Here is a 22604-nt window from a genome sequence, read left to right as displayed (position 1 = left end):
TGTGAAGATGAATATGTTGATGCATCATCATGTGTATGTCACACAATATGGCTAACGAAACTACTGAAAGAGATTGGATATTCTCAAGTCGAAGCTACAAAAATCTATGTTGATAATAAATCAACAATAACATTATAAAAAATTCAGTTTATCATAAGAGAAGAAAACATATTGATATTCATTTTCATTATATAAGATATCAGATTATGGATAAATAAATTTAAGTGGAGTATCTGAAATCTGAAGATTAAATTGCAAATATTTTTACAAAGCTATTAGTTGCAGAACGGTTCATAAAATTAAATATACTTCTTTTTTTATAGTTTAAACCCACGGAGGGGCCTACGAGTTAATTAAATATAAAATTACATAGTCCTTAAAAGGACCTCGCGCCCACTACTACTCAAAAGAGCTACAAAATAAATGCAAAAAAAAAAAAAAAACCTACGAGCAAAAGGTCCTTACTACCAAAAAATACATAATACCCTAGGTACAGTCTACAGGGCTTAAGAACGAGCACCCAAAAAGAGGGAAGAGCAGAAAACAACCAATCACAAGCAGCTTCCCAACAAAAATCCAGAGCTCCCTTCTTCCAGCTTCGGAGACCTGCACAAGCAATAGCAAAGCCACAAAAAATCACCAAAGGATAATAGAATATACAACCTCAAATGTAATAAGAACGCACCAATACCAATAGCAAACCCAATAGATGACATCATTAGAAACGAGATAGCCAATATACAGATTGGAAGAACCAACCCAGAGAAGAATAGAGAAATTCCAGCCGGCACCCCCAATCCCCACCAAAACCACTGTAAGCCACATCCACATCCCCAAAGAATACACAAAAAAAAGTCCTCCATAATTGAAAAAGAGACAGCAGCCTGGCAATACCACACCACAAAAAACCCCAGATTAATGCCCCACGCCAAGCAAACAACACAAACTATCAGGTACCCCAAGTAAACCCTCCAGACCACCAACCAACAGGAAACAGAGACACAGCTCCACCTCCAACTCAACAACGGACCACAAAACTCAACGAGAAAACCAACCTCAAAAAAGACAGGTCGCCCCTGCTCCAGATTCGGCATGACCCAACCAACATCAGCAAAAAGCAAAGTCCAGCACACACAATTCATCAACAAAATAATAGAGCAATTAAGACCACCAGAATTAGTATCAGCCAATAGACCACATAACCCACAGAACACAATAAAAGGAGGTTAGCACAAATCCAAAAAGAAAAGGAAACAAAACTCCACCAAAGCAAAACAAAACCCACGGCAAAACAGCCCTAAATTAATGACAAACATAAGGAAAACCAATTTGATCTAAGTTGACAAGGCCTTGAACATAGCAGGCAACTGATCCAGATAAAGCTCCTTATAGTCCTTAAACACAGTAACCAACACAGCCAAGGCCTGAGCAACAGCATTCGCTTCCTCCTTGATAGCAAAAAAAGAATAAGAAAAGGACTTTAACTCATCAATGACCTTTCTCCTGAAGTAAAATAGAACCGGGGCACACCTAATATCTTTATTATCAGTATCCACCAGGCTATCAAAACAAAAATAGCCTCCAAAATAATGTTATAGATACCGCAATTTTTACAAAGCTTAAGACTATTCATCACACTCATTAAAAACACCCTGTTAAAATCATCAACACCAGCCGGCCCAACAAAGCCAGAGATGTAAGAGCCAAGATGATTTCTAATAATACAAGCATAACCAAAATTATTACCAACTTTAACCCCAACCACATTCAACTTTAAATAATTAAGATTAGGCTTGCACCAATTCACGCAAAGAGGTCGCATAAGACCAGTATTCCACTCCCCATTAATACTAAAAAAATACAATGTATGATAATAATTATTGAAATTCTTAAAAGACAGTAATTTAGCAGAGAAAAGAGAGGTGAGTGTGTCTTTAATTTTGTGAATAATGCTCTGGTGATTCATATTCACCCCATTAAACTAAGAATTATTCCTATCCAACCAAATGAACCAACAAATAAGAGAAGAAATCACATTTCTAATATGGCCTTTGTACTCCACAAACCAAAGGTCATGCAACTGAGATATAGAGAGAGAAGCCTTATATAAATTCAAATGAAAAACATCCTCATAAAAAGTCCAAACCTTAACCGCAATAGGACTAGATATAAAAATATGATGCATATTGTCAACATGGAAACAACATTGACATTTAGAGGTAATAATGAGACCTCTTTTTCTCAAATTATCATCAGAAGGTAAGAATCTATGTAAAATTCTCCATAAAAATGAAAACAACATAGGGAATAGTGTTATGCCAAATCAATCTAAAAAGTTTAAAAGTATCCTTTTTAGTTCTGAAAGAATGCCAGGCACTCTTAATGCTGAAACAACCATACTTAGAACCCGAAAAGAGTAACACATCCTTCACATTGCCATTAATAGAGATCTTAAGAATACGTTGGATAATGCTATCCGAAAGGATAACAGAAAGCTTCTCCACATCCCACCCATTAGCAGAGAAGAAATAATTAACCTTTGTTTTAGAAATAGAAACAGTGTTAAGTAAAGAATCAATGGGCTCACCATTAACCCACCTATCTTGCCAAAAGAAAATGTCACCAATACCAAGGCCCCAAGCTAACAAAGACTCCATATACCATTTAACACTACAAATACGCTGCCAAACTTTAGAGTTACCTTTAGAAGCAAAAGACAAGGATGGATGATTCCCACCACAATATTTGTCCCTCATAAAGTTGGCCCAAAGATTGACATTAGACCTAAAATTAAACCACAACTTCAAAAAGAAAGCCCAGGCCAAATCACTCGTATTTCTACAACCTAAACCACCTTCTTGCTTAGTTCCACAACACCCTTCCCAATTCTTCCAATGAATCTTGGAATTCAAACCAGAACCATTCCAAAAAAATTTATTCAAAATCCTCTCAATTCTAAGACAAACACCCTTGGTAGGAAGGACAGTTTGAAAACTATAGACCGGCAAAGAATATAACACACTTTTAATAAGAGTTAAACGACCACCAAAACTTAAAAAAGAAGAATTCCAAGAAAACAATCTATTCTGAACCATGGAAATTAAATCATCAAAGAGGAAAGCTCTCTTTCTGCCTTTAAAAAGAGGAATGCCCAAATATTTCAGAGGAAGAGCACCTTGAGAAAAACCAGTAAGATTCCTAATATCCAAAATACGGCCATATCCGACATTCTTAGAAGCAATAAAATAACATTTTTGCTTGTTAAAAGAGAGACCACTCAAAATTTTCCTAATTCTATTCTTGGAAGCATTAGTAAAAATAATGAAATCATCAGCAAAATATAAATGAGAGATATGAAAGCCGCCAAGAGTTTTGAAATAAAGACTAGGGCAGTTAAAGAAAAGATTAGCCAAACCTCTCGAGAGGTAATCAGCAGCAATAATAAAAATAGCCAGAGACAAAGGATCCCCTTGCCTCAGCCTATGAGAAGCTTGAAAATAACCATGAGTATTACCATTCACAATAATAAAAAAAAGTACTTTCAATACAAGGTTTAATAAGATTTATGAAATTCAAATCAAAACTAAAAACACTCAAAATCTTATAAATAAAAGTCCAATTAATATTATCATTAGCCTTAGCAATATCCAATTTCATGATGATGTTACCACCTCTCACCTTAATGTCCAAATCCTAACAAAATTCCTGAGCTAAAAGTATATTGTCAACAATAGCATGACCTTTAACAAAGCCCATTTGATATGGAGATATAATCTTAGGCAATAAAACAGATAACCTGCTCATCAGAAGTTTCAAAATCAGTTTGTAAAACACATTACACAGATTGATGAACCTAAAATCATTCCATGAATTAACAGCAGAGTTCTCATGAATTAAAACAATAGAAGTAGAAGTAAAAAACTTTGGAATAGGAGCATCATTAAAAAAATCCATGACAGCATAGAAAACATCATTAGCAATAATAGACCAGGTTTTTTGGAAAAACTTAGTGATAAACCAGTCCGGGCCAGCAGCAGAATCAGCATTAGTGTTAAATAAAATACCTTTAATCTCCTCCATAAGAGGAGCTTTAGAAAGAATACCATTGTCCTCTTGAGTGATAACATTCGGAATAAGAGAAGGGTCAACATTAGTGTCTATAATAAAAAAATTATTAAGGTGCATATGAAAAAAATTAATAGCCAAACGAGCAATCTCATCTTTATCCTCAGTAAAAGAACCATTCTCATAGGCAATTTTATAAATATTGTTAATGGAGAGTTTCTTATTAACCAAAGCATGAAAATATTTAGTGTTATTGCACCTTCCACTAAATGCTTGGTAGCCATTTTTTGTTTCCAGAATGATTCTTCCTGTATCTGAAGCTTAGAAAGCTCCACTTCAGCTTCATTAAGAATGCACATATTGGCCTCAGACGAATCATACTGACAAAGTTCCTCAATGGTGTTAATTTTAGTTTCAGCAAGTAAAATGTTATTAAACAAATCTTTAAAGACATTATAGTTCCACCAATTCAAACAAGCTTAAGTCTTTTCAACTTAAGCCATAATTTCTTCTTGCCAGAAATAGAGTTATCAGGATAAACAGGAGCATTCCAATTCACTTGAACAACATCAAGAAAAGAATCATGGTGAAGCCACATATTTTGGAATCTAAACTGAGTAGGAAAACTCTTAGGCTTATTCTTAATGTTAATAAGCAAAGGGGAATGATCCGACAAAGTGTGACTATGATGCTCAACCTTGGTCAAATTAAAAGTGTTTAACCAAGAATTATTAAATAAAACCCTATCCAATCTTTGCCACAAATGCCCCCGATGCCAAGTAAACCTATTACCCTCTTATACGCTCATCCGGACTAGAAAACATATTTAAATCCCCCCCAACCAGCCAAGGAAGGTTACAAAAATTATTAAAATACAATATTTTCTCCCACAAAGCCCTCCTATTATAACGAGAAGAAGCAGCATAAACAAAGGACGCGCAACATTACACATTATAACTTTCAATATTACAATGTAACATTTGAGTGAAGTCACCAATGATATCAATCCGAACAAAATCTTTATAAAAGATCCAAATTTTACTAGCAATATTAGACTTAGCATTGTTAAAACCTAAAGACCTAGCAGTTCTAGATAATTTATCCACAGAAATAAAAGGTTCGAGTAAAATAAGAATAGCAATGTTATGAATACGACATAAATTTTTAACCTTAGGTTTAGAGGAGGGGCAACCAATGCCTCGCACATTCCAAATAATGACGTTAAACATAAAAAATAATTAATGAGAAGTATGCTATCTAGTACTTCTAGGTGATTGTAAAATAACACTTTGGGGTTGCCTACCCAGTTTAGCATGACCCTTAGAAAAACTAAGGTCATTATCTTCTCTAGCATAGAACTTAGCCAAAATGTCTATTTCCGTATCAGTATAGGCATCACAGTGATATAGATCAGATAACATCATAGTTTTATCATTTAAGTTACCAGAAGGCCCCTTAGGAAAAGGCCGCTCATTTTCAACAAAGAAAACTCCATCTTCTAATGTAGTTAAAAACCTTTCATTACCTTCAAAATAACAGTTACCTTTATCAGACTTGGTCTTACACGAAGGAGCCACGTTTGTCCCCTCCTCCAACATTAAATTCCCATGCTCGGTAATGGCCTTAACCTGAGAAGGCCTTGCCTCCTCAACCACCAGAGTTTCCGCAATGTCATTAGATTTATTAGAACCACTAGTAAGATGAGCTATAGGTAAATTAACCAACGCTGGCAGCACATCCTGATCATGAACCTGATTATTCTCAATAATAATGTTAGTATTGACATCAATAGTGTTATTAACCTCCTTCATAACAGCGTGAGTAACATTTTGTTGAGATTCATAAACAATAGAAGAAGATAAATTATCAACCACGTTAATGACCTTGTTAGGAGAATTACTTCCTTCCCCCACATCACAAACAGGATCCACATTAAGAACATTACCAGACGGCGCAAGCACAACCTGAGTAACAGGCTGATCGACCACGCCCTTACCGAGAGACAAATTACCATTACCTTCCGTCACATTATCAATACTATCATCTTTCGTATTGCCTTCCTGCATTTTAGTAAGACTGAGACTATCTTTTTCTTTCTTAAGATTGGGATGGTGTTTAAAACATTCATTCAAACTATGACCGTGCATTTTGCAATGAGCACAAAAAATGGGAAAATTTTCAAATTCAACCTTTTGAAAATAGTCGTTAACTTCAGACCCAAGCCAAATCTTAGTAGGATACTTTTAATTATAAATATCAACCTCTACCAAAACCCTAGCCACAGATGGACGAGAAATCGAACCAGTAGCTTGGTCCGTTTGCAAAGGCCGGCCAAGGATAGAAGCCAGACCAAAAAGTATTTAATAATTAAAAAAATGCAGCCTAAGGTTAGGAAAAGAGACCCATACAGGAACAATAGGATCGAGATTCATGACGAACATCAAAATCAGGAGTCCATTTAAGAAGACTCATTTGGCACGATTAAATATAGTAAGAGCACCTAGAAAAGATTCGGCTATAATCCAAATCATTACTCAATTGAATAGCCACATGCCTGGGATCGAGTAAACTAACATGAAAAGTTCCAGACAGCTTAAGATTATAAAAAAATTTCCATATAACATCAATATTAGGTCTCTTAAGAACAAACTTACCCATAAGGGTAAGAGCAAAAGGTGCAGCAAGCTGAGCAACCACCGAATCATCAAGCAAAAGTGCTGGACATCTTTTAAAGGAAGAGTGAATAAATTTCAGATTAGAAGAAGAACCACCGGCACCAGCTAAATCCTCTTTAAAAGATCGAGATTCGCCATTAGGGATAGAAGCAACCAACGGGTTAGATGACGATGGGGTCATCATCCCCCCAAAAAGAACGAAATCAAAGGCCCACCAAAACCAAAATCAGAGAAACCAAGCGGAAGAAAAAAGCAAACCACCAAAAAGCAACACGAAAAAGAGAATCCACAAGCTCTCCAAGAAAACACCAAAGAACGCGAGAAATTAAAAATAGCCGATTCGAAGGACAATGAACACCAGCAAGAAAAACAGGGTAGAAATCACCAGAGGAGCGCTGAGGCCAAACCCTAGAATCGCCAGGAAGATGTTTAGCATATTCTTGATGCACCAAAAATTAAAGATACTTCTTGAAGAGGTTGATATAATCAATTGTTAAATTAATAAATCATTGTTAAAAAATAAATTTTTATTAAAATCAATAAATTTAAATGTTATTAAATTTAATTAATCAAATAAATTATATTAATAGTTAATTATTAAATTAAATTAATTAATCATTGTTAAAAAAAATAAATTGATATTGAGTTTTAATATAAATAAATAAAAAACTTAAAGTATTCAAATTTGGTAAAGTGGCGCAGTGGTTGAGGGAAAAGGTGCGGGTAGGCGGAATCCCGCCTTTGGCGGGCTACTTCAGCTGGCCCGCATTTGTTTGTTGTGTGCTAGTTTTGCAGCGTGCTGGCCACAGTTTTGGCGGGGCAGTTTGCAGCAGCTGCATGGCTTGGTTTGCTTTTACAAAGATTTTATAGTTTTTTTTTTCTTTTTTAATTCCGGGACAAAATAGTTTGTCAGAAATTTTTCCGGGGGAATAATTTCGCCGGAAATTCATCGAAAATGTTTCTAGATGAACTATTTTGCTTTAGTATAACTTTTTCGACGTACGTTTTACTGCCGAAAAAAATTCGACAGAAATCCGCTGGAAATACTAATTTCAAATGGATTTTGAGCATTTTCCGACGAATTTTGTCCGTCGGTAACACACGATTTTCCTATAGTGAGTGCAAGAATTATAGGAGACATCATAGTTTTAAATGATTCTGCCAAAGAGTGCAAGAATTATAAGAAACTGCTGAGTTTTTAATTAAAGGGAAAATCTACGGCGAAATTATAGTTAAAATAATTCATTAGTACTAGTAAAGCCCTTCGTCAAGAGAAGACATTAAGATATTGTAAAGAATGCATTTGTTGGTTGATGTTGGGAAGAGCCCTTTAGCAGCAATCCTTAAAGCATATTGAGATTTTCTGATACAAAACTTATCGGGATGGACTTAAGAATTATTGAATTCATTTTGTAATTAATGTTACATATAAAGAATTTTTTGTTGCACTAATCTCCAAATAATTCTAAGGAATCTTCAAAAAAAAAAAAAAATCAAAGAGATCTTAAATCCATCATAATATAATTTAAATTAGGATATCTTGACATTATTTTATTCTAATTTCATTGTAATATATAAAATATCATACATTAAAATAAAATAAAAACATAATATCACACATAGTAATATAGCATTAGCTATATTTAAAAAAGAATTTTAATTTTCATAAATTAAAATAGAAGGGGAGCTTTATATTCCTAACACTTAAATTCATCATATTTGAATATATACCACTCAAAATAGTCTATCTATTAAACTACCACTCCGACATTTTTATCAATGATTTTTATTTTTGCGTTCTCGAAACCCTGGACGATAAAGAAAAAAAGACATGAAGCTCATGAAATTTAGTGAAATTATTAGGTGCGGAGTGCAGATGGGAAGAACCGTCCGTACATTAGTATAAAATCTAGCTAGGTATCATTCGGTACCACTGGGTACCACTAGGTACCGCTTGGTACCCTGTGTGTGTGCAGACGGTGCTCCCCCGTTTGCACTCCGCACCTAATATTTTTTCAATGGAAAGGGCATTGGAGGAGTGAAAACACTGAGGAAACCGTCGACAACGAAGAACAAGCAGGGAAGCTAGCCGGGATAAAATTTTGTTGAAGATTTTTTACATGATTTAGATATTTGAGTTATATATAAAAGAAAATTAGTTGCAGTAATATAAATCTCCCTTCAATATAATGTGGGTTAACAAGCTCATAAATCAGACATACTTGTGTTCCCCGCTAAAACAACACCGCTTAAAAAAACCAGCAATTCCTCTTCTCCTGAGCCAAGAAGCCTAGCATCCAAGAAGCGAAGAAGAAACCCTCCATGGATCCTCCCGCTCAAATCCCATGTTCCGGCAACTGCCTCGTCCACCTACACTCCTTCTCCGGCCACGCCTGGCTGCTCCGCCGCATCTGCCCTTTCCTGCAATATCCCGGCCCCCTCGGCATTCCCCATTTCCTGATCACACAAACCAATAACCAGGCAATCCTCCTTTCCCACATAGAAATCATCACCTTACATTTCCTACTTAAGAAAGCCACCATAGAAGGCCTCGGCCTGCCAGCCAGACACATCGTCGCCATCCTCCCCGCTAGCAGCAACACCACCCACTTTCAAACACAACTATCCGCAGGCGCCTCCGGCGCTGCAATGCGCATTCTCTTTTTCATGGCAAGGCCGGTTCTTGCCGCCTCCTATTATCAATCTCTCACGCCCGGCCACAGAACCGTCCTTGTATTCGAACTCGGTGTTGAAATTTTCGAAGTCTCTCTGCTCACCGAAGATGAGAATCTAAAAGTAAAGGCTGCCGTTTCCGACTTGGGCTGCCCACTCTTTAACTTTATGGCTTCAGAGTTACCACGGTGTATCGGAATTGACATCACAGGCGACGCTAGCGGTCTCCTTCGCATCCGAGAGGCCTGCGAACGCGCCAAGAACGCCCTATGTTTGGGCTCGGGTACCGCGGATGTTATGTTTGAGCGACTAGGAAGCAAGGTGAGTATGCAGATCAATCGGGAATGGTTGGTGTGGCTGAATCTCAATCATCTTCACCGCGGAATCATGAGGTGCTTGATGGAAGGCGGAGTCAGGCGAGAAGCCGTGCATGAGATAGTGCTCGCCGGAGCTTCCACTAACATACCGGAGGTCCGACAAGTTCTTCGACAGTGCTTTCGAAGGCAGCCTTTCAGATGTGACATCGACCCTGAAAATATTGTGGAGTTAAGTGCCATGCAATACGTAAATGACGTCTCCGCTAGGTATAATATCCCTCTGTTTGGCCTTAGACTCTTCAATTTTGGGCTTTACTCTATTTGAGGTTTCTTCTTCATTATTCTTTGAAGATATTGTCAATGCTGCAGTAGTCTACAATATTACACAATTTTAATAAAAAATTCTTCTTCATTATTTTTTGAAGTTCTTGTGAATGCTGCAGTAATCTAAATTTGCCCTAATTTTAATGAAAGGTTATGCACTTTTGATTTTGTAAATTTATTTCAACGCCCTAAATCTAGAAGAGCTGTGGAAGGATTAATTACCTAATGATTAAAAGATCTCAAAAAGAATGGTTGTGGGCTAAAATATTTATGGCGGTAGAGTGAGAGTTTTTTCGTCTTAGCCAAGCACGAAAATTCAGTACACAAATTTATAATTGAGATGACAAGGGATACCATAGATTTCTACATTGAAAAACCAAAGAGGGAAAAATCATGAGGTCTTGTCTATTTGAAATTAAAGATTCTACTATAATTGAGAAGATTACAAAGGTCGACTTGTCCCTTAATTTGAAGACAATAAAACAACATTATATTAGAGAATTGGCTAAACTTCAAATGGGTGCTCGAGAATTTTTAATGGTAGTGATCAAACGATTGATATAAGCATTATGGTGGCAGCAGTCAAAAGAAGATCGATTATGCAGAGGTTTTACGATGAAGGTAGTTGGGTTGTAGAATAAAGTTTCATCGATGGTTAGCTATCACCCACCCTTTCATATGAAGAATGAGGGTTTATTTATAATTTTTTTAAGAGTTATATGCTTACTAAATATGGAGAAACATAACGACAAATTTGAAATGTTTCAACAGACGGCTGATATTAATTGCCTAAATTATTGAGTGTTCTTCAAACATTTATATATCATAACGATGTTTGAATTAAGTGCTCTGGGGTTCGTTGGAATCGCCTCGTCGAGTTACTCGATTCGAATATAAGTATGTCATATTAGAATGTCATTCAGTCATCCAATTAATATTTGAAGCTTTCAAATACGTTTTGCTCCTTTATTTTGGGCCTATTTGGGCACAAATTTCACCAAATTTAGTGTCGTTGGATTCGTCTACTTGTGATGTTCAATTTGACTATAAGTTTGCGAAAATGACAGTTTGAATGGTCCTGAATTTAATTTGGAAGTTTCCACTTCAAATTTGCATGGAATTTGTGACTGATTAAAGCGATTTTTTTTGTGCCATATTCGTTGCCACCCTATTTTCGAATATTAAAACTTACAAAGTTAAAAATATGTATATAAACCTTTCAAGCTTCTTGTGATTGAAAGTTATTATTACCAAACATAAATACCTCAAAATATTAACATGAACCTCTCCTCAGGGCGAGGAGGGCTGTTAGTCAAGTAAACTATATTTGATCCTAATTTTAGTATTTGCTAAAATTGAGATGTTGATTGGAGTAAATGTTGTGAAAAATTTAAATCAAAACATTAAAATTGTTTCATACTGATTGTAAAGGCTTCATTTTGCTATGAAAATGTCAAAATTGAATAAAAAATATTAAAAAATAGTTTTGTGGACCAAAAAAATAACTGAATTGGATTGTTCGGGCTGAAAATTGAGTCAGACACATCTTGGCGACCGAACTGGCCGGTTGGCCAGCCGCCAGATGCTTGTTGCTGGCGGTGCCTACGTATGGGTGCCCGCATTTTCCGTGCGCTTGTGAGGGGAACATGATAGTGCCCCATGATTATTTTTTTATATTTTTTTAAACTACCGCCTCATAGGAATTTATGGAATATTTATTTTTTATTACATTTTTCCTTTATTATTATTATTTCATTTTAGGCTTAAATTTTTTTAAAAAATATTTAAAAAATTAGAAAAATCAAAGAAAATTCTTGAAGGTCTTTTATTGTTCTCTTGTTCATGCACCTATAAATACCCCCTTAGTGGTGGGGGAAGAGACACAATCTCCTATGCTGGTCTAAGCTTTCTTTTGGATAAGTAAAATTGGAGATTATAAGAGGTGAACCAAGCTCAGTTATCTTAAGTTGGTCCAAGCATTCGCCTAAAAATTGTTAAACAATGGATTAGTAGAATTAGAGATAGTTGGTGGCGATCAAAGCTTAGTTCTCTTGTGCCTGCTCTAAGTTTTCTCAAAAAAATTGGGAATAATAGATTGGTAGAATTTGCGGTTATTGGTGGTGATCAAAGACCAGTTCTCTTGTGTTGTCCAAATTTTCTCCCAAAAAATGGAAACTGATGAATTGGTAGAATTTGAGACCGTTAGTAGCGATCAAAGTCCAATTCTCATGTGCCTGTCTAATTTTTCTCATTAAGTTTTAAAAATGACTTATTGATAGAATTGCAGACTGTTGGTGGCCATCAAAGGCATATTCTCAGGTGCTGGCTTATGTTTTCTCCAAAAATTTGGAAATGAAGAAATGATAGAATTGGAGACTACTAATTGTGATAGAAGACCCTATTCATAATTCAGATTACGACTGTTCTTTTTTTTTGGGACATTTACGTCATTTAATTAAGGCAAACTCATACACACAACGCATACACATAGACTCGAACCCTAGATCTCTTAGTTGAAAGCCTAAGCTCTCAACCAATAGACCAAGGAGAGTTGTGTAGCCACGACTGTTCTTAGAAGCAGATACTACCGTAAAGAAATCCAAAGACCATCAGTGATAAGGCTCCTCCAAAATTTGGAAATAAATAATGAGGATAGTTGCAAGGCTAGCAATTAGCGGAGCAGTTTGGTGTTACCATCAGGAGGCAGTTTACCTAGAGTTCAGAGAAGCCATTTTGCTCCTGAAGTTTTGGAACAAGATAAAGTTTGGAGGTAAGAGTTATTTCCATCTCGTACGTTTAGTTTCCATTAGATCGTATAATCATTTTCTACCCTTACAAGCTAGTGATAGGAAGATCACATGGAGCAATACCGATTGCATTGATTATACCACATTTTCTATTACTTCCGATGGTCTAGCAGTGATTTACAAGAAGTTTTATTCACTTAATGAAGTGCTAATCATTTCCCAAAAAGGTCCGATCGGTCAAATACTCCATCGGGATTTATTACAGTGTACGGGATGATGTTAATGAAAGTACTTTAAACATACAATTTTAATTCCATCTCCGTACATTAATGTTTTAGACGACGAATATTGTATGATTGAATCTAATATAGAATTTTACTCTATTGGCATCTTATAAATCCAATAATATTTTTTATGGCTTTGAGACATTTTTATGAGCTTGGTTTAAATTTATTTGAAATAATAAATAATCCATCTTCATATAAGAATAATTTTGATTTGTGAAATTTCCCCCAGAAGAAAGTAAATCATTATGCATTAATGAGATATGCTTTAAGATATTGCCTCATAGTTAGAGAGAAAATAATCTTTCAAAAATTACTCCATCTTCATATTGTTTGATGGGGGAGGAGAATTCACAAGTAATTCTTTCAAAAATTTTCTTCTTGACCATGGGATTACTCATCAAATTAGCAGCCCTCACACTCCTAAACAAAATGGTCTAGCTTAGCGTAAGGATTGACATCTTCTGGATCTTACTCGAACTCTCTTACATGCTTCCAACCTTCCCATCACCTTCTGGGCTGAAGCTGTGTCTATAGTAAACTACCTAATCATTCGGATTCCATCCAAAGCTATTTCTCTTTAAACACCATATCAAAGGCTCCATGGTAAGATTCCCACCTACACTCATCTTCGCACCTTCAGCTGTCTTCGCTTTCTGTGGTTACTATCGTATGCGTTAGATAAATTGTCTCCTCGCTCACATGAATGCATCTTTCTCAGTTATTCCTTGCCACACAAAGGATATAGATGTTATAATATCCTCTCCAACAAAAGACTCGCGACATGTTGTCTTTCACAAACACATTTTCTATACAAATTATTTGTCACTCATTCCCCCGCCTCATCTCCATATAACACTAAAAATTTCTCACCACTTCGCTTCATTCCCTCATCCATCCCTGCCACTATCACCAAACTAAATATCATAAGACCAAATCACTCCAATGCTCACCAACATGTCTCAACCTTCTCCATCTAGTACCCTACATCCCATTGTCACCACCATATCAAATTCACCTATAGCATCACCATCTCTCATACCTACACATCCCATACAAACCTGATCAAAATCTGGAATCTCCAGAACCAATCACATATTTGATATGATCTCTTGGATTCCACTTCATCTCAATATACTCCTACCTATTCTCACGCCACCAAATTCAAACAACTGCAATGTCCACAAAATTTCTAGCCCTTCAAAAGCAAGGCACTTGGTCACTTGTGCCGCCTCCACCCAATAAGTCAATTCTTGGATGCAAGTGGACCTTCAAAATGAAATTCCTTTCTAATTGCCAAGTTGATCGTTACAAAGCTTGTCTGGTACCCCAAGGTTTCAATCAACAAATTGGTGTCAACTACACTAAAACCTTCAGCTCTATGGCTAAAATGCCAACATTTCGTATCCTCCTTACCCTTGCACTTCACCGATGATGGCCCAATCTTTAAATGGATGTATCCAACATTTTCTACACGGTGACCTTTTTGATGATGTCTGCATGTGTCAGTCACCTGGGTTCATCGACGCTCAATTTGTAAACTCTGTTTGCAAACTACGTAAATCTATTTATGGGCTTAAAAAAGCTCATCGGTAATGGTTTAACAAGCTCACCAATTTTCTCCAAAATTTTAGCTTTTTATTTAGTCATTATGACCCTTCTCTTCTTATATTTCATTGTAAACATATGCAGCTCTATATACTAATATATGTTGATGACATTCTAGTCACAGGAAATGATCAAGATACAATTCAATCCCTTTTCAAGCAACTGCATTCACACTTCATTCTCAAACAAATTAGATAGGTCTCTCTCTTCCTCAGTATACATTTACTTAAGACATCCTCCAACTTCTTCCTTAACTAGATGCATTTTGCAACCACTTTACTCCAAAATGCTTGGTTTGTTAATTAATTGCAATCCCGCACTGACTCCCATACTCAGAAATCCACCTCTCATTTAGGCTCCGATCAGTTATTCAATGATCCTTAGCTCTATCATAAATTGGCTGGCTCGCTTTAATATCTCTCGATCACAAGATCAAACATTACCTTTGCCACCAACTCTATTTGTCAACACATGCATGTGCCAACAAACAGAGATTTTCAAGCTCTCAAATGATTACTATGATACATCAAAGGCACACTGAACTTTATCCTTCCTCTCACTATTGGGGGTCTTCAACTTCGAACATATGCATATACAAATTGGGTATCTAACTCCATAGGCAAAAAATCTATTTGTGGATTTTGCACATTCTTGGGTAACAACTTCATCTCCTGGTCAATTAAAAAGCAAGCCATTGTAGCCAAATATTCAATAGAAATTGAGTTCAACTTGCTTTCATCTACCACTTCAAATGTCCTGTGGCTCCTCCGTTTATTAGCTAAATTTTAGATCATTCAAAATTCATCAATGATTATACACCGTGATAATATCTCGGCTATTTCTCTTGCAAACAATATAGTATTTCATGTCAGGATGAAACACATCTTGATTGACTATCATTTCATCCAGCATCATCTCATCTCCAGTGTAATCAACATTAGTCACATCAATTCTACAGATCAAATTAAGGATATTCTCACCAAACCATTTTTCTAGTTCATTTCATCGAGCTCCACTGTAAATTAACCATTCAACGTATGAATGCTTGATTTGCGGGGTCTGTCAGTACACCTTCCACGACAACAAGCTGATGTGTCTCATGCATTACATTAGGACTCTTTATTCGATGTATTTGATTTCTATATATAGGCTTATGTATCTGGTCTCCATATAAAAGAATATATAATTACTTCTTATGTCTTTTCCTTATTGTCCTTGTTGCATTCCTCGTTGTAGTCTTTCACTAGCTTGCTTGTATGATTTAGAGAGGAGAGGTTCGGCGTGGCTTCTTTTTATGAGATCCTATCAAGCAAGAGAGAATGAGAGATCTCTGGTAATCTCATTCTCCTTCTCTTTTATCATCTTGTTCTTCTGAATCTTAATCCTCTTCTTCTTCTTAATCTTCACCATCATCATCTTCTTCTACTACTACTTTAATTTCTTCTTCTTCTTCTTATTTCTTAACTGATTTTTTCTAATAAATCAAGAGTAACTTCTTTTATTCTTCTTGAAATAAAAATTATTTTATAAGAATAGATTTGTCTCTTTAGAAAGAAAGTTTATATGCAATGAGTTTCACTTATTGAGGATTTTTGACATAAAAAAGTGTTTGAACCCTTGTTAAACATTAATCATGAGATGGCTTCTTAGTGTATTAAATGTGTTGTTCCATTGGCAAGTTCAAGGGGTTCAAATTGTAATATATTTATGTTTCTTTAAAAGAAATTTAATTAGTGGTAACTGCTTTTGTTGGAATTTATTTGGTTAATGCAACCTATCTTGATGTTTAGCAAGTTTCTCTTATCAACCCTATTGAAAAATGAAATATGAAAAGTATTGCTTAAAGTGGACATTTCCTTTTCAACTTTAGGCATTGATAAATACAATTTAGCATTTCATATTTTTCTTGTTATATAGAACTTTTTATTAGAGAGCCAATTATTTGAAAAAAGCTTGATAGTTCTCCAAATTAACGCTTCGTGTTAAAACTCTAGTAAAAAATTAGTTTTAAAACTTGTTGTTAATTGTTGATTATCAGCGAGTGGTGTATGTGTGTATTTTATGTATCTTGATTATTGGAGAAATTCATATACTCTTTTGTGCTTTAATATTATATGAAAATGCAACCTTGATGAGTCACACTCATACCTCTTGTCTTCCCTATTCTTTGCTTTGAATTCTTGCAATAAGAATAGAAGAGTTGATTTATATTTTTAGAAGGTTTTGCAATCATCAATCTTCTTGTAATGAATTACAAAGTGTTGATATTTTTCTCTTATTCACTTCTAAGTCCTTGCTTTCTTTTTCTTTTAAGTAAGGTTGTATGTGAAGGGTTTCACACATTCATAATTAAAGAAGAAGAGGGCTTGAGGTTATATATTATTACATATAAGATAGGTATTGATTGCATGATTGAGAAGAATATTGAAGAGGAAGGGAAATAAATATTTTGGAAAGAGAATAAAATTGGCATTAGTTTTTCTCTCTTCTCCCACCTCTTTCTTCCTTCCACTCAATTCATTATTTTCTTTCTCTAATTTTGGATGAGTTCCAAATATGTCAATACTTCTTTAAAAATTTGAAGTCTAAAAGGCAAGGCAAGCAAGAAGCTCAAAAAATGTAAATTTTAATTATCTCAAATTAATTACAATATCAATTACTTTTCTTTTAAATAATAATTGCTCTAACCATTGATTCTCCATTTTGTTTGTTATGTTTTTGGAGGGATCGTTGTGATATTCTAGACGAGGAGCTATGGTGAACATTTAGATGAGGGACTTACTTGAACAAGAAGGGGGAAAGGAAATTCAGTTGATGCCATGTCTTCCAAATGGGTATGCTGTGGTATAGAACCACTGGTCAACTCTGGTGAGGTATCCTTAAACTTAGAAGCTCTAGGTCTCTGAGGTTTCCTTAGAATAATTTACAACTTAAATATTAAAAAATCCATTAAAATAAATAAAAACTAAAAAAAATCATGAAATAAATTTTGATGAACTTCTAAAATAATAACAAATACTAGTCTACATTCAATAAAATAAATTTAAAAATAAAATAAAATCTTCTCTTATAAATCTATAAAATAAATTTAAAATAAAAAAAATCCAATACATTAAAACTTAAATTGTAATAACCCATGAATCTTATATAACATTAAATTAGAAAACTTAACTTAAAGCCTAATTGCTAGGTTGATACCTACACAAACTAGCACACACTTTGAATTATTTGTTTGGGTACAGACTCTAGCATTAGGTTAGGTTGTTAATCTTTTAAAGAATTAAAAAATATTTGTGTGTGGATGAGTGCTAGCTATTATGGTTTGATGTAATTGATTTTATGATGCTTAAGCTTTGATATGATGTGGTCTCTATTGGATGTTAAGATTTTCTTAAGTTAGGAGTGATCTGAATGTTTATTATTAAGCATTATTTTTTGCAAGTGGTCATACTTATGTAGGGTTATTATTAAAATTAATCATGATTTAAAGCTAATCAAAATTTTGACACCTGTTTTTATTATTTAGCCACCTTAATTAAAAAAAAACATGGTCAAGCTTATAGGTTGGTATAAAATTAGAAAAATTATTATGAGGTTCATGTGATTTGATATTGATTATTATATAAAATATTTTTTTAGCATGAAATGAATTTTGAGTCATTTTTGCATTTAAAAATGTATTTCGTTAAAAATAGAGTTGTTAAAGTTGATAAAATGAGTCATTTTTCACAAATCATTAGAGATCCAAATAGAAAAGAACATCCTTTATTAGAGAGTAATTTTTATTTGGATATCCTATTGGTTGAATAATAAAAAGCATGAAGAAAAGAACCAAGCTGGGAAAAAAGATTTGAAAATAAAAATGTCTTATTTTAAAAGACTTGCGTTATTTCATAGGAGTATAATCCATATTATTGTTGGTGGAGCCTTACCACTTTTACTTTTCAACAGACCCTGGGTTGTATTAACTAGCACTTTCCATATGAATTTTGGACATTATACTTTACTTTTTTGTTTGATTAATTGATTTATTTACACTAATTATACACCATAAATTGTCTTCTTATTATAGGTTTCTTTTTTGCATGTGCATGTGCCTGTATATTTTGCTAGACTCTTAGGAAATATAAAATTTTTATTCTTACAACCAAATAAAAAGTTTAAGATAATATACAAAATAAATCAGATTAAAAATTAAGCTAGATCTCTTCTGGGGTCACATACAAGCATATCTACCCTTCTTTCCCTATTAGGCACCTCCTCGCCTACTGCTAGAAGTAGGCCACTCAACGTATGAGGGTGCAATTCTGACTTAGTGGAGGCTTGCTCCTTAGAATAAAATCTATTTTCTTAACCTTTTTAAAAGTTTAAATACTGATTATTATATAAAAGTTAATTTATATGTATTGTATTAGAAATAAATTAAAGAAATTAAATTTAATACATTTATTATTAGATGCATAATAACCATTCATAAGTTCAGGCCACTTAGGATTTTTATAGATGTCAACCCTGCATTTCAAAAACTTAATTAACAATGGCTTACCCATCTTTCATAAGAATAGATAATATAGTTTTAAAGTGATTAGGTGGTTTAGCTAGCTTTCTCACTCCGAAAAAGATATAGTAAAGAAAATTCATACACCTTTGCACTTTGTTAAAGTAGGTTGGGAAAATTTTCGAACTAAGCAAGATTAACAATTAAACTATAAGAATAAGCATGTTAATTTAAAAATTTAAATGTAGGCAAAGTCGGGCCTTTGAACGCCAAACTTAGATATTGGTTTTAAGGCATACCTCAAATCATAATTTCTTACCCTTCAAGAATATAATACCATTTATCAATTAAAATATGAACTTAAACATAAAAATTCATTCCTAAAATATTAAAGCGCAATATAGGATAGATTGGAGCATTTTTGGGTGGTCTCAAAATCTTGATGCTCCTTACTTTTCATTATTTGGCCTCCTGAAAGAATTGCTCAATATTGAACCAATCCCCTTCAAAAACTCTAAAACTTCTTATTCTTAACTTAGGCTTCATTTGGGATGGCTTTTTTACTACTTCTTAAAGCAGATTTCTTGTATAAAATTTTTTAATTTTTGTACTAAAAAGCTGTTTTAAGCAGTATAAAAGTCATCCCAAATGAAGCCTTAATCTTTAAAATCTAAGAAATTTTTTCCACTACTTTAATCTAGAATATTCTTAGGAGGTTTATCTCTCCTATGAAGCAATGAACCATAAACTTTTTCCTTTATGGGGAATCTATAACTCCATAATACAATAAACCTTATCTTATTTTTATAAGATAGGGAGAAAGTCTCTAGAAATGTAGACAATTATTCAAAACTCATTTCTTTATTCAAAATACCTCTGTAGAATTTCATGACCACCCTTCGGGGTGATATGATATTCTCTTTATTATATTTGCTTATAGAAATTATAATATTTGAAAACCCATTTTTTTATATCCAAATACCTTCATAGAATATCATATTCTTCTTTCAAGGTGATAGGATATTCTCCCTTTTATATTTATTTATAGAAATGATAATTTTTTAAATACTCTATTTTTTATCTTTAAATAATATTCTAGAATGACAAGTATACCTTTCAAGACAGTATGTTATTCTTTTTGTTGTATTTGACTATGTAATGAAAATTTTTTTATACCCTTTTTTTATCTTTGAATAAGTTATAGAGTATCATACCTATCTTTTAAGATAGTGTAATATTCTCATTGTCTTGTTTAGTCACAAGAATAAGAGCTCGCCAAATATGTGTGTTGAATTTTATTTTCTCATAAATTTTTTGATGACTCTACTAAAGAATTACCTCTCTCCATTTTAGTATTGGCTCATATTATACATCGGTAGTATACTTATGCTCATCATAAGTTGATACTACCTTTATCCCACTGGTTTCCTTACTAATTTCTTTTTTGGATAAGTGTGATCAACTTCTAAAAGTTAGTGAAGAAGAAAGGTTTCTAATAAGAATGAGGCTTGCCAAGAAAGAAAAAGAGCAATGAAAATTCCTTAGAACCTTTACTAAGCTTTGTGGATTTCAAGAACTACAAACTAGTTGAAAATTTAATAAGACATAATTTTGAAATCCATATCTTCTTAAAAATAATTCTCAAAATTCAATCAAAATCTAAATTGCCCAAAATAGGATAGGTCAGGTTTTTGAATTATTTCATAATCTCAAAATGCCTCTTATTTCTCATCCTTTGGCCTCCAAAATAAGCTCTCAAAATTTGATCTAATCTCATTTGAAATTCTAATATCCTTCCTTCACATCACTCTTTCAAAATCTTAAAAGAATTTCTACTATTATTTTAATCGAGAGTATTCATGAGAAGCTTAAACTCTCTACGATGTAATTGACTATGAAGGCATGCTTTGTAGGAGATTAAATAATCTAGATAAATTAAGCCCCATCCCATTTAGATCCTAAATAGAATGCGAAAAAATTAATCTTTTAAAATTCAAGGATGATCTTTATCACCATATTTAATGAGTCAGTAATAAATGATATTTTATTTCCTTATGAAGATATATCATTTATTATTATGACTTTGATTATGAAGTTAATGATAATATATTATATTATCATAGCTAAATACATGATTGAATAATATTTTGATCATTTGGGGTCATATATAGTTCTTCTTGAATTTAACTACAATGGACAATATAAAATTTATAATTTGGTAATCTTAACACATTAGAGGATGTTATCATCACCTCCCAAAATACTATATCATTTGTAATGATGTGTCTAACTTAAAAATTTAAAAAATTTAAAAGCTTACATCTACATTTTCCCAAAAAATATATGTATAATCCATTTGATTTACACCCTTCCAACACAGTTTAACATATAGTATTTTTTGGTGCCTTCGTTGGGGACTTATCTCTATCCCCTTCTTTAATAATGATAGAAATTTTATTACATCGATTGAATATTTACCTTAGTTGTAAATTGAGACTTTCTTCCTTCTTTTGGTCCTTCTACCCATTTCTTTCTTGGGTGAGTAAAGCCAACATAAAAAATAAAATAATAATAATAAGAGAGGTGAGTGAGGGAATTCCTAATAAAAATGAGCCTTTATCATGTCATCCTATAACAATTAGTAAAATGAGAAAGTTAAGCCAATACTTTTAAATTTTCACATCAATTTTCTGAACACCATATTCAGTGAAAACCCAATATATTGGGTTCTAAAATTTGAAGAAAAATTGATTAAATGCAAATTTCAAAATTTTCTTATAAAACAAAAATAAATCCTTGATTTTATTGCTATATGTTATGCCATATTTTCATATAGCTAGCTTAACAGATAAAATGAGAACCTAAGTTCATAAAAACACAAATGATTTTCATGTCTTATCATTATATGTTAGGTTACCTTATATCTAACCACAATAGAGGCCAGCTCTGGAGACTTCATAGGGTAGACCGGTGCACCTTAGAATCTCTATTTCCATATTATGGGATATCTTCCCCTTGAAGCACTTATGATATTCTTCTTTTGTCTCACCTGCCTAGGCAGCACATGTGTGGATGATAATCTTTTACATTCTCTTCTTTTGAGCCAACTTTCCTTAAGAGTCTTCTTCATGTAATAATTAATCGGGCTTGGTGGAAAGTGATCTATCTTGAATGCTCTCTCCTCTCCCATTGTGACAGAGAGAGGGTAAAGAAACTTCCCTTTAGGAGAGGGGAGGAAACAAGGATAGGAAACTCTTCAGCATCCTCAAGTTCTACCTCACCTAAGGCTTTTTCAACTCAGCAATCTTCCTAGCCTTAGTGATTTTCTTCCTCACCCTTCTCAAATAGTTTTTCTTTTGGTTCTTGCTAATGAAGGGGATCATAAAAGTTGATTTAAATCTCATATATTGATA

The 22604-nt window shown here is 33.8% G+C and overlaps 1 protein-coding gene across 1 annotated transcript; it reads left to right on the top strand.

Annotated features, from left to right (window-relative positions):
* Positions 1–9062: 9062 nt before the first annotated feature.
* Positions 9063–10055, top strand: LOC110113572 (heat shock cognate 70 kDa protein 2-like). The gene has a single exon (XM_020846212.1). The coding sequence runs from the start codon at positions 9063–9065 to the stop codon at positions 10053–10055; it is 993 nt and encodes a 330-aa protein (XP_020701871.1).
* The last annotated feature ends 12549 nt before the right edge of the window (positions 10056–22604 follow it).

Source organism: Dendrobium catenatum, unplaced genomic scaffold (assembly GCF_001605985.2).
Source record: "Dendrobium catenatum unplaced genomic scaffold, ASM160598v2 fragScaff_scaffold_1557, whole genome shotgun sequence".
Taxonomy (NCBI): Eukaryota; Viridiplantae; Streptophyta; class Magnoliopsida; order Asparagales; family Orchidaceae; genus Dendrobium; species Dendrobium catenatum.
This window is presented reverse-complemented; position numbering and strand designations above follow the sequence as displayed.

What these genes read in the sequence shown, in the direction of transcription:
- LOC110113572 (XM_020846212.1), top strand. Translation starts at nt 9,063, where the DNA reads ATGGATCCTCCCGCTCAAATCCCATGTTCCGGCAACTGCCTCGTCCAC.